Below are 19,979 nucleotides of genomic sequence, written 5' to 3'. Positions count from 1 at the left end.
TGGAGCCTCCTCTTCTCCAGGCTGAACAGCCCCAACTCTCTCAGCCTGTCCTCATAGGAAAGGTGCTCCAGCCCTCTGATCATCTTTGTGGCCCTCCTCTGGACTCGCACCAACAGGTCCATGTCCTTCTTTTGTTGAGGGCTCCAGAGCTGTATGTGGTATTCCAGGTGGGGTCTCACCAGAGCAGAGTAGAGGGGCAGAATCACCTCCCTTGACCTGCTGGCCACGCTTTCTTTGATGTAGTTGGTTTTCTTGGGCTACAAGTGCACATTTTCAGCTCATGTTGAGCTTCTCATCCACCAGCACTCCTGAGTCCTTCTCCTCAGGGCTGCTCTCAATCCGTTCTTGGCCCAGCCTGTATTTGTGCCTGGGATTGCCCCAACCCATATGCAGAACCTTGCACTAGGCCTTGTTGATCTTCATGAGTTTTGTACAGGCCCACCTCTTCAGCCTGTCAAGGTCCCTTTGGATGGCATCCCTCCCTTCCAGTGTCTTGACTGCATCACACAGCTTGGTGTCATCAGCAAACTTGCTGAGGGTGCACTCTATCCCACTGTCCATGTTGCCGACAAAGATGTTAAACAGGGCCAGTTCCCAATACTGAGCCTGAGGAATGCCACTCATCACCGGTCTCCACTTGGACATCAAGCCATTGACCACGACTCCTTGAATGGGGCCATCCTGTGAATTCCTTATTCACTGAGTGGTCTGTCCATCAAATCCAGGTCTCTCCAGTTTAGAGACAAGGATGTCATACAGGACAGTGTCAAATGCTTTGCACAAGTCCAGGTAAATGACGTCAGTTGGTTGTCCCTTGCCCACCAATGCTGTAATGCTGTCACAGAAGGCCACCACATTGGTCAGGCACGATTTGCCTTTAGTGAAGCCATGTTGTCTGTCACCAGTCACCTCCTTATATTCCATGTGCCTTAGCACTGTTTCCAGGAGGATCTGCTCTATGACCTTGCCAGGCACAGAGGTGAGACTGACTGGCCTGTAATTCCCCAGGTCTTCCTCATTTCCCTTTTTAAAAATGGAAGTTATGTTTTCCCTTTTCCAATCAGTGGGAACCTCGCCAGACTGCCTCAGCTTCTCAAATATGATGGAAGGCAGCTTGGTAACTTCATCCACCAGTTCCCTCAGAACCTGCAGATGCATCTCATCAGGTCCCATGGCTTTATGCACCTCCAGGTTCCTTAGATGGTCTCAGACCTGCTCTTCTCCTACAGTGGGCAATTCTTCATTCTCCCAGTCCCTGCTTTTGCCTTCTGCGACTTGGGCAATGTGGCTAGAGCCCTCGCCAGTGAAGACTAAGGCAAAAAAGTCATTGAGTACCTCAGCCTTCTCCATGTCATTTGTAACCAGGTCTCCCATTTCCTCCTGGAGAGGGCCCACATTCTCCCTGGTCTTACTTTTGTCCCCAACATACCTAAAGAAACTTTGCTTGTTGCCTTTGATGTCCCTGGCCAGATTTAATTCTGCCTGCCTTACCTGATCCCTGGCTGCTCGGACAACCTCTCTGTAGACCTCCCAGGCTATCTGTTCTTGCTTCCACTTTGGCTTGGAAGCAAGGATAGGTAGGCTTCCTCTTTGTTTTTAATTTGGTCCAGGAGCAATTTGTTCCTCCATGCAGGCTGCCTGGCGTTTTTACCCCACTTCCTCTTTGTTGGGATGCATTGGTCCACAGCTTGGAGGAGGTGCTTCTTGAATATTAACCAATTTTCTTGGGCCCCTCTTCCCTCCAGGGCTGTACCGCATGGTACTTCTCCCAGCAGATGCCTGAAGAGGCCAAAGTCTGCTCTCATGAAGTCCAGGGTAGAGAGCTTGCTGTGTGCCCTCCTCACTGCCCTGAGGATCTTGAACACCACCATCTCTGTCATCTTATCCACGAGTGCTTCCTGTAACATCGCTTCCTGTGCTCTGAATTTTTGAAATAATTCCAGTTTACTGTGAACTATCTGCAGAGGTCATAACATTGCATTGCCTACATTTTTAATTCATTCCAAAGGATGGCATGAGACTGACTGGCTTAGCTCTTGTGTAAAAATAATTGTATCAAATTACAGAGACTCGAAGAAGAAACTGTGAAGCCAAAGTCCCAAAAAAGACAAAAAGGCCAAGTATTTGTAACTCAGAAAAACCAAAAGGTGATAGCAAGATCAGACATCACAGGATTTTATTATCTAGGTATGTATTTTTGTCCACATTTTTAATATTTTTTGAAGTTTCTTAATACTGATAAAACATTAATTTTGATCATAATTAGCTGCTTCTTAATCAGATTTAATATTACATGTGCATATTCATGAAAAATTAATATATATCGTGTGTGCACATATATACATTTATAAAAAGACAAACACTTTGTAAAGTTAGAAAGCAATTATACATTTATGTAAGAAAAGTATGGAAGGAAATCCTTTTAAGTAACTGAGTATCTGAGAGTACCAACCTATCCCCCTTTGCTGTCTGGCGTGAATGTTTCTGTTGAGCGTTTGGCAAAAGATGAGCTTTTGTGTGTGGGTGTGTGGGGGTGTAGGTGTGTGTTTGTGTGTTCAAAGAATTCACTAAATGCTTCTGCCTTTTTGTTGAGTTTTGAGACAGAACGATGAGTAGCTAAAATTGTGTTCTGCTGTTTCTTTTAAAAAAATCTCATGTGTGTGTGTTATGTGTGTTTATTTTTGTGTTACATTTACTTGGTTTTTTTTAATTGACATATTTTTAACTGTGGTAGCAGTTTCAGTATGTCAACAATCATCCACCTGATCAGCTTACAAATTTCAGACCTGGGCTTGAAAATTATTCTTCTTTTTATTTTTATGATATTATTAATAATGGTTACTAAGACTATGTTTTACTTAGGTACAAATTTCTGTGTTGCTCTAGAACAGGTTACCCTAGCTAAATGAAAATGAAGAATGTATAGGGTAGACATGTTTGACCTTGGTGATGTGTTACAGCCTATAGGATTTTTTTTTTAAAAATTTCACAAGAGTTACAAGAAAAATATTATCAGTATTTTATTATGTTGTTTTTTAGGAACTGTGATAAAGAATATCAATTCTACTTGTGCACTTGTTGACTTCAGCAATGGGGAGACCTGGATTGTACCTATGAAGTTTGCTATACCTGTGGGAGGTGCTATGCCATGCCCGTATCTGAAGGTGAAAAATTGTATTTTTTTTTTATGACAGCAAATAAGCATTTTTAATTTTATTCATTTGGTCACACATAGAATAAAGGATAGAGTTTTTTTAATCTTTTAAATTCATCTACTTATTTTAAATAAAAGTTTTTAGTGATAGTAATAAGATGCTGTTTTCAAATGCTATTTTTCATTTGTTTGGAGCTTATTTTCATTGTGATCCTATTCCTTTGTTTATTATTATTCTATATGCTTTTCTTTATAAAACATGAATATTTGCACACCTGTAGAAGAAAGGTAAGCTATTTACCTGCAGAGTGACTGTTTCTTAGCACATAGATTGCAAATCAAGGAGAGCCTTTTATACATAAGGTGATGTACAGCAGCTTATAACCATTTGATTTTCACAGCATACTTTAAAGATAACCTTGTACTAAAGCAAATAACAGTAATGAAAAAAAAATCTTATTCCATTTCTGGTTTTATTTAAAATTTATCAGCTGACTATCAGTCACTGGTTTTTTTCTCCTGATTCTTATTTTACACATGAGAGAGATGATGGATACAGAAAGGATACAGAATGGATAAAGCTTTTTGAGTACAAGAAGTATTTTTATAACTGCTTTATTACACTTAAAACTGGAGACATGCCTTTTTTTCCCTTTGAAATGAGGGCAAATCCTGATCTGGTATTTACTGGTTTTCTGTAAAAGGAACATCCAACTCTAGAGAAGATCTGCAGACTTTTATAGAAAATTGTGACTTTCATGTTACTTTAAAAATTATTTTGTATTTCAGTTACATATGGAATTCTCTAAAATTTCCGAGGTTGGTTTAAAAGCTTATTAAAAACATATAAATTTGCACAAAGTCTAAGGGAATGAAGGGTTGTAAGAGTTTTGTCCTTCAGTGTGGCTTGCTATTTGATCCCTGGTACATTTTGTAGGGCTCTGTCTTTTATTTTCCCTTTGTATTCTCTCCTGATTCAGTGGAAATGGTGAGTGATTGGTACATGCAAGGACAAAGTTGTTCTTCTTTTCTTTTAAAGGTCTATATTAAAGGATGGGAACTTGTTAAATGATGATTCATGTAAAAATCTCTTGATATTTACCTTTTATATCTTGTAAAACTCACAAGTTACACGGTTCTGGCAAACCGATGCTTTCCCGACACGCAGGTTGGAGACTATGTATTTGCCAGAACTGGGACACAGACAGCAAATGAATATTATGTGCCTGCTATTGTCATAGCAACACCAAAGAGGGTGGAAATGGGTGACAAACTCTACACAGTTCTGATGTTCAACAGCAGGAAAGTAAGTAAACCGAGAAGATGATACGAATTTGGCAATGGTATTACCATTGTTCTATTTTTGATGAAATGGATACAATTTTCAAGGCTAATGAGCTCACTGTCCCACTCCCTCTCTCCAACTAACCAAAGTCAATCAGATTTCAGGGCTCAATGAAGAGCTCATGCAATAGAAATGAACCAAGAAATTCTGTAGGATAATTTATTTTTAAATTGTGCTCTGTTCTTTCCTCTATAATCCTCCTAGTGGTTTTCACAAGCTCCATGCTGCTAAATGTGAAGCATAGGGATTTTTATCACAGTCTTCAGCTAATTTCATTTCATTGGGTTTTTTTGTTTGTCAGCCATTATAATAATTTTACTGCCTTTTTCATAGTGCATATTAAGAAAATGTACTTTGTACTTGAAACTTTTATCTTCATTATTTAGAGACTGATTACAGTTACATTAAAACAGCTGGCTTTTTATACGTGTGTATCTTCATTGTTTCTGAGCTTTAGATTTAAATTAGATGAACGTTGATTGTATTATTGCAGGAACACTGTGTAAGAAGCAGACTTATTAAAATCAGCCAAAGGAAGTATGCCTTTTCCTGTCAATACATAAGAATGGTGCAGATGGTGGATTATATGACGTGAGTATGCTTGAACCTAAAAATATAAAAGTTATTTTATGTGAATCCTGCGTGTTGCACTTTGGGTTCAACTATGCTGTTAGATTTCTGTATGTAGTACTCTAACTACAGTTGTCATGAACTGACTTGCTTTACACATGCAACCAAGTTATTTGACCCACAAGCATGTCAGTCAAAAGAGCATTAACTATCTGTCCCACCATTTTATTATCTGGCAATTTATTGCCCTGTTTTCATTTTGCAAACATTGGTGGGATGTGATGATTTGAAGCTCAGCACCAGGAAGCTGTTAGAGGATTGCTGAAGGGTGAGATGAGGTTTCTATTTGTTGCAGATCTTATTTTTCTTTTAAGATATTTATTGTGATATAAAGCTATACATTAAATTGTAAGTTGTTTTTAAGATACTGAATCTTCTACTGAATCTTCTACTTCTTCTACTGAATCTTCTACTGAATCTTCATCTGGGGAATGATGGGGAGAGAGCATGTAGGATGAATATGAGCCCCTACTTAAGTTCTGCAGAACTTATGTTCAGCAGGGGTAACATTTTTCTGGTGTGAAGTGTGCGCTGAACGTGCAGTGGTTCCAAGTGATTGTGGATTACTTTTTCATCTTGTATTAAGTTCTAGTTTAATCCACTTGAAATAGCATTGGATTGTGATAGCCTTCAGAGCACCAACAATCTCCAACAGCTAGCAACAAGAGATCTTAGGAAGCAGAATAAGATCAGAACAATCATGTAGGGATATTTCTCCAGAATACATTCCCAACCTCCAGCAATTTGTGATTTAAGGATTTTCTGAGGCATAATTGGAATCTCTGTGTTAAACAGTCTTGACGGATTTTTCTTCCACAAATTTGTGTGGTTACTTCTTTGAACCCATGTAAACCTTTATCATCCATAGCCTCTTCCCAGAAGGAGCTGCACAGTTTCTCACATAGTTTCTATGGGAAAGCATTTACTTTTGTTTTGAATCTTGCAATTGCCTTGACGTCTCACAGGGATTCTAGACTGAAGGGTTTCCTCTTCCGTGTATGTTAAGTCATGTGGGCGCTGCTGCCAAAGAATTGTATAATCTCCATCATGGGAGATTTCTTCCCAAGGGTTTGAATGAACAAACCCACCTTTAAGGGTGGGTTTGCATCCCACCCTTAAAGGCAATTTTAGAATTTCTTCATTTTTACTGACATGTTCTAATATGATGATCAGTGTTAAAGCTTACATCTTGAAATTATGGGCGAGGGTGCCAGTTGCAGGCTGATCTGTGGATTCCCTGAGAATGATGGAATGAAAAAGCAATACTGATTCAAGACCTGTTTCCCACACATTTTCTAGTAGTGATTCCAGTACAGTTTGAAACTCACTCTTCTGACAGCTTGCAGCCACAGCATATAAATTAATGAAACCCCCATTTTACTGAGCAAAATTCCAAATTTGGAAATACATCAATACCTTGTTCCAGGCCAGATCACCTACGTGATGGTAGTAAGTAAACCTGAAGACCATGGTTTCCTACTTAATGCATACAGCCAGTTGAAAAGAGGCAGGTATACAGTTGAGCTGAGTTCAGCAAAATTAATAACAGTCTTCCACCGCGTTGCATTATAATCGAAATGAGGCACCTTATTAAGAAAAGATGTGACTAAATGTGTAAGCAATTAGACAGGCTTCCATTCTACATGCTTTGTTTCATGACTGAGTGCTTTAATATCAGATTTAATATTCATTCTCTGAACAGACTTTATTGCCAAGCTGACTTGCTGTTGTTATGTACAAATGATGAGAAAATTAAGTTATTCACTGGCAAACAGAGGAATTGTTTGGAGAACTGACTGAAATGAATGCACTAAATTTTTGCAAATGAAAAATAAATTTAGTCATTAGATCTAAAGTTTAGATGAAGTGATATTTGTCTGTTTTCCAAGAATTATATGTAGAAGCCTGCTACTATAGAGCTTTTATAGTTAAGACTCTTTTAAGTTTCCTACTTCTTGGATCTGTAATTCTCTACAGTAAATCACTTTGTTAGATTTGAGTAGACAGTCCCTGACAACATACTTACTAATTCAGGATATTCATCTTTTGCTTGTAACGTTCTCAGCTAGGTTTTGAGTTCTCTGTAAAGCCATATACTTGTAAAGTGAAATCTCATTCCTTCCTTGCTGCTTAACATGTCACTTTAGTATCATACAGACATACATAATGTCCTGTTCTGGGCATTGACTACCTCAACTCAGTGGCTGCATCATGAAAAACTGGTACTGGCATTATTTTAGTTTATATTTGTTTCTTTGTGTAACTGTCATTCTGTGTAGAACGACCGTTTTCCTTTTATGAGGAGGTGTACGTTCAAAGCCATTAAACAACTGTATTTCTTTAATCATGAATATGATTAATGAAATACAGTTACTAATATTAGCAATGATATGGCAATGCTGCAGCCCAGATTGAGTTGGAGTTGCCATTAGAGCCCCTGCCTTTTAGAAAGCACGGAAGTGTGCTTCCTACTGAAACTTATTATTTCTTATATTCTAAAATAGCTACCTGCCTCGCATGTCATACTCATCAGAGAGAACAGTGCAACATATTGCTCATGGGTGCGCACACATCTAATGAGAACATGTGGACATTGATAGAAACAAGCAAAGTAGAAGCAAACAGAAAGTTTGAACGCAATACAGTATTAGAAGCTTTAAAAGACATAATCCTTGTGTGCTAAGTCCTGTAGAAGTAAGGGGAAAAAAGTAAAAGGGATAGCCCAGGCTCCCCTGTTGGCAGGGAGTCCACAGTGAACATAAATATATTACTATAGCTTGCCTAACTCTTCAGCTCTGGATTCTTTGGCACTGTCTTTTGATGTTTGTGTGGTGTGTGCTAGGGGCCACGGTTAATTCACTGGTCTTTAGAGGTACTAAGATAGCTCTCATCGCTTTAATACCAGATGCTAGCATCTGTTTGGGGTGTTTTCATGCCATCACAGTGGAAAGAAATAATTATGTCAGAACAAGCACTTTTCAAATATAACTAACAAATTCCATATGCAAAGTAAAACACTATGTGCTCTGGGCCCACACCATAAAAGACAATTATTGCCCAAATCCTTTTTTTTTTTTGTGTCATAGAAGACAGAATTAGGTAGACAGAATTAGGGGCCAGAGCCCTGTTTTCGACAGTTCTTTACCTATTTCATAAATAAAAGGGAAACTGAATTGTAAGACATTTATAACCCTATCAAATGCTCAAGAGTGTGATAAGTCCTTCTCTTGTCAGTACTGTGAGATGTGAGAAAAAGTGAAATCTATGTCATGTAAAAAATAACTTAAAATAGTATACAATATGCGTGCTTTTAGCTTAGTGAATTTCCTTGTCTGAATTTCTAGCCTGGACAGAGAGACCACAAAGCTGTATCCTCACTCATCCGTGGAAGATGAAGGAGGAGAAAAAGCAAAGAAAAGTATTGTGACGGAAGATAGGGGAAGAAAGAAAAAGAAGAGGAGAGCAGTATACAAAAGACATCCCAGGGAGAGGATGTCGGACTCTGATGATCTTTTGTTTGTCTCCAGAAGGAAAGTAAAACAGAGAGGAAAAAATTCACTGCCTAGCACCGAATAAGAATTTGAAGGTAAAGAATTAGCTCTAGAAAATTACAAATATTAAGAATTAAACAGATCTGATGGGCCTTTAGTTAATCCCCACACATGGAACCAGGTTTCTGCATTTCTGGGTGTTAGACCAGCGTGCTTTCCCATGTCCTGTGTAATGAGGTTCTTTCACCTCCTTCGGAAACCATTCTTCACACTGAGCATTCTTAGCATGTGTTTCCACAGCAAAGGGAAGAACTGAATAAAGCATGTTCCGGCATATACTGCCTTAATTTCGCTAACATTTGTAGTAGCAGTGAAGATGCAATAGTACCAACCTTAGTACCTGCTGGTAAGCAGAGTACATATTCCAATCCTTCTACTGTTTGTAACTTGTTAGATTAAAGGTATGTCTATATTGCAGGCATTAAGTTATTGCATATGGAGCTCATTGCTTCAGAGGTTAAATTGCTTTTTGTGTCTGAACTAGCTCAGTTAAAGCTGACATCAGTATCTATACTCCCTGTCACTCTGCAGTAGAGACCGGGGCTAGTGAAGGTATCCCATTACATGCCACAGTCAGCTCTTCATTTTGAAGATCCTGCTGTCTGTGGAAAGATAAGAGGATTTTTATCCATACCTGCCAGTTGTACCTCTTATACTATATTAAACATATTCTCAATATCCTCATTAATTATTTACTTCCAGAAGTAGTGAATTATAGATTCACTCAATCATTATGTTGTCAATCAACTTGATCTGGCTCCTCTGAATTTTCCTTCTGTGTTCTCACTCATCTTTTAAAGATTGTCTGCAAATTCCATTTACATTGCTTATAATGGGTATTATTTTAGGAGTGCCCTGGTCAGAATTACATGAGAACAGAGGTGCTGGGCTTACCCTGTAGCTATGTGAGAGACCACAGCTTCCATAGGTAGGGCTGCTTCACTGGGAATGCTCAGTTATCCTCAACTCCTCCGTCTTGGACATAGAATCATAGAATCATCGAATCATAGAATCATAGAATCATAGAATAGTTAGAGTTGGAAGGGACCTTCAAAGGTCTTCTAGTCCAACCCCCTTGCAAGGAGCAGGGACATCCCCAATTAGATCAGGTTGCTCAGAGCCTCATCCAGCCTGGCCTTGAACGTTTCCAGGGATGGGGCATCCGCAACTTCTCTGGGCAACCTGTTCCAGTGTTCTATAACTCGCATCGTAAAAATTTTTTTCCTAATTTCCAATTGAAAACATCTTGAGATGTAGATGCTGAGTAAATGAGAAATAATGCTAATGTGATTAGCAAGTCTTCTTACCAATTCTATGGAAATTGAAGGAAAGAATAAACAAGAGCAGTGGCTATCAATGCACTTGAATCCTGCCTAGACTCACCAAATAATCTTGTAATACTCCATCAAGACTCTAATGAGAATTCAAGGTGGTATGCAGGTTGGACATGCTAAAAAGGCTACTCTGTCCTCTTCTTGTGACACCATGGACATTGGATATGGCTTTTTTTTTTTGTTTAAATTTATTTTCTTTTACATATCCTTCTGTGTTTTGTCAGAAAGGGGAAAGTCAGAGATCTCATTAAGATGTTAAAGAAAAATATATGGTCTCCTCACAGTTTCATCAGGTATCTCTTTGTCCAATCTATATACGTGATTGTGTGTCCTCTTTGGATGTAGATATTTGTCCCATTTCAAACTGTGATAATAATTTCATACCATTTTGTCTATTTAATTGTGTAAATTATATCAAATGTGTTACTTGACCCCTGACATAGATATCTATTTTTACTGCATTAATACTAGATTTTATTTTAAAGAGTGAAGAGAATAAAGAAAACAAATTTGCCTGGCATTGTTTTCTCCTTTTGCCGAAGGTTCAGGTCTAGTGTGGCTGCTTGGCAGTCCAATATGTGCTGAGCACCAGGTCTGTGAGATTCACCTGTATGCCTGTGTTGGTTTTGTTTAGTGGGGGAGGCTACGGTGGCACGCGCAGAGAGAGGGAGGCGCAAGCTTCATGGACCTTGCAGACCTCACCCTCTGGCCTCCCACCAGGTGGCCGTTTGGGCCCGACTTAGCCCAGCTCAGCTGCAAGAAGTGAAGAGAGGAGATGTGGAGAGAACCTGAGAGGTGACTGCCTGCCGATTGTGACGGATTTCTTCTGAGAGGAACGGCTGCAGATGCCAAGGTCAGCGAAGAAGGAGGAGAAGGAGTAAAATTGCTCCTTGACCAAGATTCCCCTGCAGCCCATGGTGCAGCCCATGGTGAGGCCGGCTGTCCCCCTGCAGCCCATGGAGGCCCATGGAAGAGCAGAGATCCACCTGCAGCCCGTGGAGGACCCCACGCTGGGGCAGGCGGATGCCTGAAGGAGGCTGTGGCTCGTGGAGGGCCCGCGCTGGGGCAGCCAGTTCCTGATCAATAGTCTCAATAGTCCTGATCTGTTTGCCTAAAGTAAGGGGTTTTTGTTCATAATTATGTAGTTTTCTGTGAATGTTACTATGTGTGTAATGTGTTAAAAGCATTTAATGCCATCAGCAGTTCCCACATTTCCTTTCCAAAGGTTTGTCTTGTCACGTCTTATGAACTCTTCAGATACACCTAGGTTTTTTAATAAACCATGTTTTGTAACTACTCCATGTGCTAATCAGCACTTCTTCCTGTGGTTCTACTGACTTGTGTGTACATTCATCTGTTATATGAGTTATGCTGAACTTGAATGAGCATTGCCCAATATAGAGATGGATTTTTATGCTCTCCAAGATAATGTGGATTCAGCTACATGACTCTTATATAGGTGGTTGATGAAGCCTTGTATTTCCATGAAGCCTTATATTTCCACAGAGTTGGGGGTCCTCTATGAATTAATGGAGTGTTTTGGAATGTTTGTGGTTTCGTTTGTGCTCAGCTAAAATATTCCTGATTGTTAGGAGGAATCGCCAACACATTCCTGTTGTTCCCACTTATGGAAACAACGTTAACAGAAAAGAATAAAGATTAAGCAATTGTGTTAGTTATTTAGTGTATATTAGCTTCATTATTGTGTTGATGTGTAATTTTCTCTTATTTATTCCAGAACTATTATATTTACCACATTATTATTTTAATGTGTATGTTTGCTGCTCGTATTGTGTTAGTTAGCTCTGTATGTTTATAAGAGAGTGAATGAAGTCCTGGCAAATTCCTGCTGACTCTTAGAGGGCTCATGCTTCTTTGTCTAGGTAAACTTGAATAATACTATTTGATTGAACAATATCACAAATACTTAACTCCGTCATTGGTTATTGAAATAATTGGTTTTATAGAGACTTTAAAAAAGATGCATTTGTTTCTGTAGGAAAAAATCCTCTGCCTGTCTTTCTAGTCGTCTTCTTGTTCTGTAATGCCTAAAATCAATGTTCATTTCACATTATTTCCTTGTTGATTTTCCAAAATGGTGATCTAGTAAAAAACTAAATCAGAAGACAATTCAGAGTGAAGTACAGGTATGATACACAGTAACAGACTGCATTGGCAAATCATAGCTAACAGAGCCCAAATTTCCTTTTTAATTTATAATGAGATGTGACTTGAAGCAATTACGCTGATAATTACTGTAACTGCCAATATGGAGTAGGTGGAAGACCTTTGAAAATGATCATTTTCTATCCTTTTCTGTGGCAAATCTAGTTCCTCTGAATGGGGTTCAAGAGTGTAACAGCTGTGGCACCTGGCAGTCTAGTGGATTGGCTGGGTTTCCCACAGCAGGATTTCACATTTTTAGCACCCACTTGTTTTCCAGTCTCATTTTCCGGACAGTTCATTCAACATTTGGAGAAGTCTATCATAATAAAGCAGTGTTCCCATCTGCTGGTCATGGCTGGTTTAATAAGCGGTTGATGTCAATTCAGCTGTGCTTGCATCTGTTACTTACTGCAGCTGTGTGTTCGTGAGGGCTCTCCAACAGCCTCCAGATCTAGCTTTTGTTTTTCTGCAGATAGCATGTTACAGCTTGGCTAAAACAACTCTTCTGTCAAGGTTGTCCATTCATCAAAAGAGGAAAATGTGTTAAACTTCATGTCTTTTTCCTCATAAAGAGTGAAATGTTGAGACATCCAAGGGAAGAAAGTTCCATTGGTGTAGGAGGCACGTGTTGGCGTGTCTGAGGAGGAATAGGAAGGGCAATTCTGTCCAAATTCAGGGACCAAGACCAGAATGGTTTCTTTCACCATCTTGGGAAGGTACAGAGAGACCGTGTGCACTGGGTAAAGAAAACAAATAGTTTGTGAATTGTTTGTGATAGGGAACACTCATTTAACAGTGCATCTTTCATTTTATTCAAGATAGCAGTATGGCCACAATGCCTTTCAGTATTTTAGTCCGGCAGTGGTTTTGTACTCCAGACTGGCACGGTCAGCTTATAGGATACAGTCAAGAAATTTCCTTTACCTCACACAGGTGAACTCCAGATTCCTGTCTCTTAGGTTGCCCAAGAAGAATCAGAATATTACTTCGGTTTATCTAAGTGCTGATGTTGTACGTGTATAAGACAATTTCCAAAGGCATGCTTTTGATTTTTAAACTCTTAGCTTCAGGGTTTTCAGTGGTAGCTATGGATGATCAGCATTCCTCAAAGTAACCATACTCATGTCTCGTACTCTCTACGTACTCAATCTATGCTGTTGCTTCCCTACCCTGTGTATCATAACTTTATTCTTCAGGTGCCTTTCTGTCGTAGTTCAGCCCTGATCGGGACCAGACTACGCAGTCTCTCTCTCACTCCCCCCACCTTCCGAGAGAACAGGGGGAGAAAATATAAGGAAAAACGGCTCGAGGTTTGAGATAAGGACAGGGAGAAATCCTTAAAGTTACCGTCACGGGCAAAACAGACTCGACTTGGGAAAAAAACTATTCATTTATTACTATAAACAGCAGGATAATGAGACAGAGAACAAGATAACCTCCATCCACCCCTCCCTCTTCCCAAGCTTAACATTATCTCTACCACCTTCCCCTCCTGAGCGGCACAGGGGGGAAGAGGGAATGGGGGTCATGGTCAGTTCATCATACGTTGTTTCACGCCGCTGCTTCGTGGTCGGGGGAAGAACTCCTCACATTCCTCCCCTGCTCCGTCGTGGGGTCCCACCCCTACGCCACAGTCCTTCGTGGAACTGCTCCGGCATGGGTCATCTCTTCCACGGAGTTCAGTCCCTTCAGAACAGCTGTCCCAGCGGGCCCTCCCCGGGCCACAGCTGCCTTCAGGCATCCACCTCCCCCGGTACAGGGTCCTTCATGGGCTCCAAGTGGATCTCTGCTCCTCCGTGGACCTCCATGGGCTGCAGGGGGACAACCTGCTCCACCATGGTCGTCACCACAGGCTGCAGGGGAATCTTGGCCAGGAGCCGCATTACTCCTCCCCCTCCTTCTTCACTGACCTTGGCATCTGCAGCCGTTCCTCACAACAGGCTGGCAGATGTCTCTCAGGATCTTTTTTACATCTTATTCACTTCTCATCTCCTCTCCACTTCTTGCAGCTGGGCCGGACCGAGTCAGGCCCAGTCGGCTGCCTGGCGAGAGGCCAGAGGGTGAGGCCTGCAAGGCCCATGAGGCCTGTGCCTCCCCCTCTGCGCCTCTGCCCCCACTCAGCTTCTTCACATCTTCTCTTCTCTCTTCCTTTTTTTTTCCTGTTTTCACTTTCTTAAATACGTTATCGCAGAGGCGTTATCACAGGACATTCTGCTACCAATTGGCTCGGCCTTGGCCAGCAGCGGGTCCGCCCTAGGCCCGGCCGAGTCCACTGAACAAAGGGGAGCGACTTCTAGCAGTTTCCTACAGAAGCTACAATCTTAGGCCCCCCCCTCACTAACAAAACTACGACACTTCCACAGTTTTGTTTTCTGCTACACGAGTATTTATTATGCAATCATTTAAAACCCCCCAAATCCCCTCTAAAGAAATAGACAAAGCAAAATAGAGCATGTGATTTTGTTTACTTTGTTCCTTTCTATTTTATTCTCTTTCATTCTTCCTTCTGCTTCCAGTCTTTTGCCATTCGTTCATTACGATTGTCATCATTTTGTGCCAGAAAAGTGCTTAGTAGTTGGTGGCCTCACTGATATGATTGTAAAAAGTGACTTTTCAGTGACACAGTATTGTTAATAGCAAACCAGAGAAGATAAGTATGGTCGTACTGGGTCAAACAAAGGTCTATGTAGCCCAGACCCTGTCCCCAGCAGCGGCTAGAAGATGATTCCTGAGGAATTATCAATGTCCTTTTTGGCATATCAAGGTGAATGGACATTAAAAATTCTCACAAGCTTAACTTCATATACCTGTGCAATTTCCAGATCAGATATATATATTCATCTTTACATTTGAAGTAAAGTGAAGTTGAAAAGATACATTTAACCAAATAGAAACAGAAGGCGGCCAATTCATGTATACACATGTACGTATTGTAACCCAGTGGTACGTTTTTATTTGGTGAATTCCAGCTTTTATGGCAGCCAGTTTAATCACAGACCTTTTTTCTGTTCCATATACGTGACACGTTTATGACTGTGTCTGATTGCTAGGATATTCTTCTGCTTTGATGTAGCAATAATATCTCAGGTCTTTTCCTTTATTACCTCCTCTACACTTTGATTCTTCTCTGATCAGATGTTTTTCTCAGATGAAGAATATTCTTAGATTAATATTACATTGTTATTTCATTCCACATATCTTTCTGAATGAATTAGCAAATATTAAAGATTGCTGCATCTTTAAACAAAGAATAATAGAGACAATTTCACCTTACAAGACAGTGTCTGGCCCTCCTGGCTCTTCTGGATACCCAGAGCGTAACACAGTTACTGCAGGTTTCAAATGGCAGGGGCAAGGGTGCTGTGCTAGCTGTACCCAGGAACTCTGGGGCCCTGACAGAGCCAGTGATGCAATGACCCAAGGACACCTCTGCAGCTGAGCGTAGATTTCTGCATGTTGTTAGGGAGTCTTTTGCATAAATATGTGGGGAAATAAGTTCCATTAGATGCAAAATGAGTGGGACAGAAATACAGAAAGGGTTATTCTAATTTGAGATTGGTTGGAGCCCAGGAATTTTACCATATAGCTTCTCCTATGATCTTTCTGTGTGTTTGTGTCTGTTCAGAATAATAGTGAGGAAGCGCCTTCTTTGAGTGAGTGATCTTTATTTCATGCAGCACACTTCTTCCGAGCACTAAATATTTCACTTAGCGCAATGTAACCATTGTATATGCACATGGCAAAGCTGGTAGAGTCTCCCTTGAGACCCTTGAGTGTGGAGCCAACACCTGGAGCTGCTTGTGGTGCTTATTACCAAATCTCAAGGAGCCACTCAGAGCAGGAGAAGGTGGCACATTTTTTTGGATGAATGGATGTCCCCTGCTGCAGGAGAACTAAAAGTACCATACTTAATACTCTGCTTCTTTTGGGCTTGATCTACTGTCTGCTTCTAAATACAAGCACACTGAAAATCTCAAGCCCCACTCTGTCTGTGCTTCACATTTTTAACAGCCATTAATATCAGAATATTTAAAAGAGTGTATAAATGTATATATTTATTTCTATAGTCAATGGAGGAAAAAAAAGAGTCTTTGAAGATCTATTTTAGACATCTCCTCTCAGATGTCTACTCTAGGCAGCTGGTTCAGGAGTACATGTGGCCAGGAAAATCCTATCCACTGTCTGTGTATGTAAGTATTTCCTAGGAGAATTCCTGGAGAATTTTCCAGTTTGGGAAAAATTTGGACAGTTTGATACCTGTTTCTTTCTCAGTGTGGAGCAAAAAAAAAAAAAGCATACAGATATTTTTATTTGGTAAAGGAGAATTATGGAGTTTGTGTAGTCAGAATAACCTTGCAGGTTACTTCAGTTACTAGGATACTTTGGTGGGATGCGAGAGAGATTGTTGACACTTCTGCCTCCTAGCCTGATTAAGAGAAGACTCAAACCCAGAAAAAACTGTGTCATAGTTTAACCCCTGCCAGCAACTAAGCACTGCACAGCCGCTTGCTCACTCCCTCTTGGTGGGATGGGGGAGGGAACTGGAAGGGTAAAAGAGAGAAAATTTGTGGGTTGAGATAAAAACAGTTTAATGGGTAGTGCAAACGCTGCATGCACAAGCAAAGCAAAACAAGGAATTCATTCACCACTTCCCATCGACAGGCAGATGTTCAGCCATCTCCAGGAAAGCAGGGCTCCATCACGTGTACCAGCCCACATTTTTAGCAGAAGAAGATATGTCTCAATCGGACTAATTCAGCATCGACATGATCATCTCACCTCTGTCTTTTGTGATTACTGTGTATTTGAGGCTGAACATGTGCAGTTCCAATGACATGAACAAAACAGAGTGTGGGCCAATTTTGCAAGTACACATTGTTTAAGTGTGTGCCAACCAAGTATGGATTGTATGCCAGCCCACAGTGACAAAGACTAGGATGCCCTTGAAAAAATGGCTGAAGAGAACTTACGTTAGTATTCCACTGGGTGCAATACAAGTTTGTGGGAAATAGAAACAGGAATGTTAACCAAGCGCAGGATCAAAACTAGCAGCACAGGCAGTCTGAACAGTTAATTCTTCTGCATAAAGGGTGATCATCTATCACCATTTGTTCTTTAGACAAGCTATGTTTAAAGATTGATTTATTATATAAATACGGATTGTGATGGATGAGTTTCCTTTTCACTTGTTATTAGAGATCCATTTCACTGTTCCTTTCTGGGTGTGCAGTCTGACCTCAAGAAGCACCTGTCATGGGATAACATTTATTAATTTTCCCTGCTGTGGCCCACAAGACTTTTTTCCTGCTTGAGTTTGGTTAACTGTTTTGTTGCATTGCTTTGTATTAAGCCTGAGAATTGTGAGGTTGATTTATTCTTTTCATTCGAACATTCCTGTTTGTCCGTTCGCACAACGTGAGCTCTGTCTCAAGTTCCACACCGTGCTGCGGATGTACAGGAGGTTGTGTTTTCATATGCTTGCTTCTTTACACCGATCTGTTTTAAAGAGGCAAGTAGTATTACCGTGGTCTGTCAACAAGATGAATTTTCCAATTAGATTTGCCAGATGGCTAAGCTTGACCAGGACAGCCTAATTTCAGGTTCTGTCAATAAAGCATAACCAGCTCACCAAACATCCAGGTTGTGGGTTCCTCGTGCTGCCTCGTAGAATCACAGAATGATTAAGGTTGGAAAAGACCTCCAGATCATCAAGTACAACTGTCAACCTAACACCACCATGCCTACAAACCATGTCCTGAAGTGCCACATCTACCCGTTCTTTGAACATCTCCAGGGATGGTGACTCCACCACTTCCTTCGGCAGCCTGTTCCAGTGCCTGATCACTCTTTCAGTAAAGAAGTGTTTCCTAATATCCAACCTAAACCTCTCCTGCCACAACTTGAGGCCATACAAAGTTGACAGTGGTGGGGTATGGGTTGCCTGTCTGGTTTTGAAGTTGACCAAGACTATGCTCAGACTTCTTCTTTGTGATTCTCTTCCAACTACTAAGATGGTACTTGCCCTATTCAGTCCCCCCACATTTCTCTTTCTTTTTGATAAAGAAGGATAGCCTACAAAAGAAAAAAAAAAAAAAGTGATACTCACCTCCACCTCACCTCAAACTCCGGACCACAGGCATTGGGACTTAACTTCTGGCATTCAGCATTACGTGCATTCATTGGTGCTGCACAAAAAGGTTAAAAAAGAAATACTTTATACCAGACTGCTTGGTTGAGTACAAGAAAGGCGTAGGAAGAGAACACCTGCCAGTTAGCTGTTATATTGGCAGTGTGGCCATGAAACTCCCAAGGTCCCATGGAAGTAAGGATAAAAGGGAAGTGAGTGTAAAAGCTTTTATAAGACCATCTGATAGAACTGGAGGAAGTAGAAAGCTTTTGAGATTGAATTCCTTTAGAAAGTCATCAGTAACCTCCTACTCAGTTGTGAAGCCATGAAAGCAGCTCCATGTTTCCAAGAAAAAGGGCACCTACGTGGAAGAAGTTTCTATAGAAAACTTTGACTCAATCTGCACAGGTATGTAAAGAACCTTTTCCTCCATGGCTGTTTCCTTTCTTGCCTAGTGAGTACCCTGCTAGCTTGCCTGCTGCATAAATACAACTGGACTCCCAAGGGCTTAGTCCTTTGATAAATAACACTGTGAGACATCACATAGCTGCTCTTAACCACATATCTACACTGCTCCGAGTGGATCTGGGGCCACCTGCCACCACCTACAGTTGGTAAGACGAGGATGTTATAGCATCAAACCTGAGGTTTTTCCCCCCAGCTTGAGGTGCTTCTCATGGGGGTGCTTGGCAGGAAAGGGTGCAGGCTTATGCTGACTGCTCCGGAAAACTGAAGAGTTAGCAATGCCAGTCCTCCCCACACTGGCCCTGGAGCCAGGCCAACAGCACTAAGCAAGTGCTGTCCCTAACCAAGGCATGAGATGAGGTTTGCTGACAAAGCCGTGTCACTTCTGGAGAGACACACCTCAAACTGGCTCAGTAGTACCCAGCTTCCAATTTAACAGAAACATGCTGACGGGCAAAATGGTGTGAGGGTTGATTTCAGCACATCATACACTTGGTCTTCTAATTACAGGGCTGTAAGGAAGAGTTAGCAGCAAACAAATACAAACACATCTGTGGCCTAAACTGAATGCTAGCTCTTTTTGCCCAATTCTTCCACTCAACCAGCTCTTAGGGTTGAGGCCTCAGCACTAACAGTGTCATCCCTTCCTCTCAAAGTTGCCCCACGTCTCAGTCCTTAGCAGGTTTAAAAGAAGTAATCATCTATCTGAGATGGCATTCCCTGCTCCAGACAGTTTCCTAAACAGGTAATTCAGAGATGTGCGTTGCAGCATCTGTGCAGCTGCCTCTCTGCCTCTCTGTTTTCCACATGATCTTTAACTACCAGAGGTTTTTGTGGAAAGGATGTAGGGAAATTCAGGGGACAGGCTGTGGCATGTAGTCACAGCCACCTGCATGCACTGGTCTAGAGCCCAGTTTTGTGATTGTAGGCTGACTTTTCTCTTTGTCAGACAGTGATGAGGAGGCTGGAGATCCCTGCACACCTCATCTCTGTTTCATGTTGTGCCTCTCCAGCAGAGAGGAAAGAAGGTCAAAGAGGGACGGAGATTCAGGACAGGAGATGCCATAGTTTTCAGGGAAGCTGATGAGACGGGTATTTTAGAGCTTTTCCTCAGACTACTCATGTCTTTTTCTCCTAGAAATAGCCTTTCATCTGGAGAGAAATGGTTATGGACGGGTATACAAGTTTTCCAGGCAACCATTTTATG

The 19,979-nt window shown here is 41.1% G+C and overlaps 1 protein-coding gene across 1 annotated transcript in view; it reads left to right on the top strand.

Annotated features, from left to right (window-relative positions):
- Nucleotides 1–9,613, top strand: part of VWA3B (von Willebrand factor A domain containing 3B) — a 62,265-nt gene extending 52,652 nt beyond the window's left edge. The window contains exons 22-26 of the mRNA XM_086754572.1: nt 2,067–2,187; nt 3,040–3,164; nt 4,323–4,460; nt 4,993–5,090; nt 8,474–9,613. Coding sequence (XP_086610698.1) covers nt 2,067–2,187; nt 3,040–3,164; nt 4,323–4,460; nt 4,993–5,090; nt 8,474–8,705 — 714 coding nt within the window. The 3' untranslated portion in view covers nt 8,706–9,613. The remainder of the gene's footprint in view (nt 1–2,066; nt 2,188–3,039; nt 3,165–4,322; nt 4,461–4,992; nt 5,091–8,473) is intronic.
- Nucleotides 9,614–19,979: the final 10,366 nt, after the last annotated feature.

The sequence above is a fragment of the Chlamydotis macqueenii genome, chromosome 1 (assembly GCF_036417535.1).
Source record: "Chlamydotis macqueenii isolate bChlMac1 chromosome 1, bChlMac1.mat, whole genome shotgun sequence".
NCBI classification, from domain to species: Eukaryota; Metazoa; Chordata; class Aves; order Otidiformes; family Otididae; genus Chlamydotis; species Chlamydotis macqueenii.
This window is presented reverse-complemented; position numbering and strand designations above follow the sequence as displayed.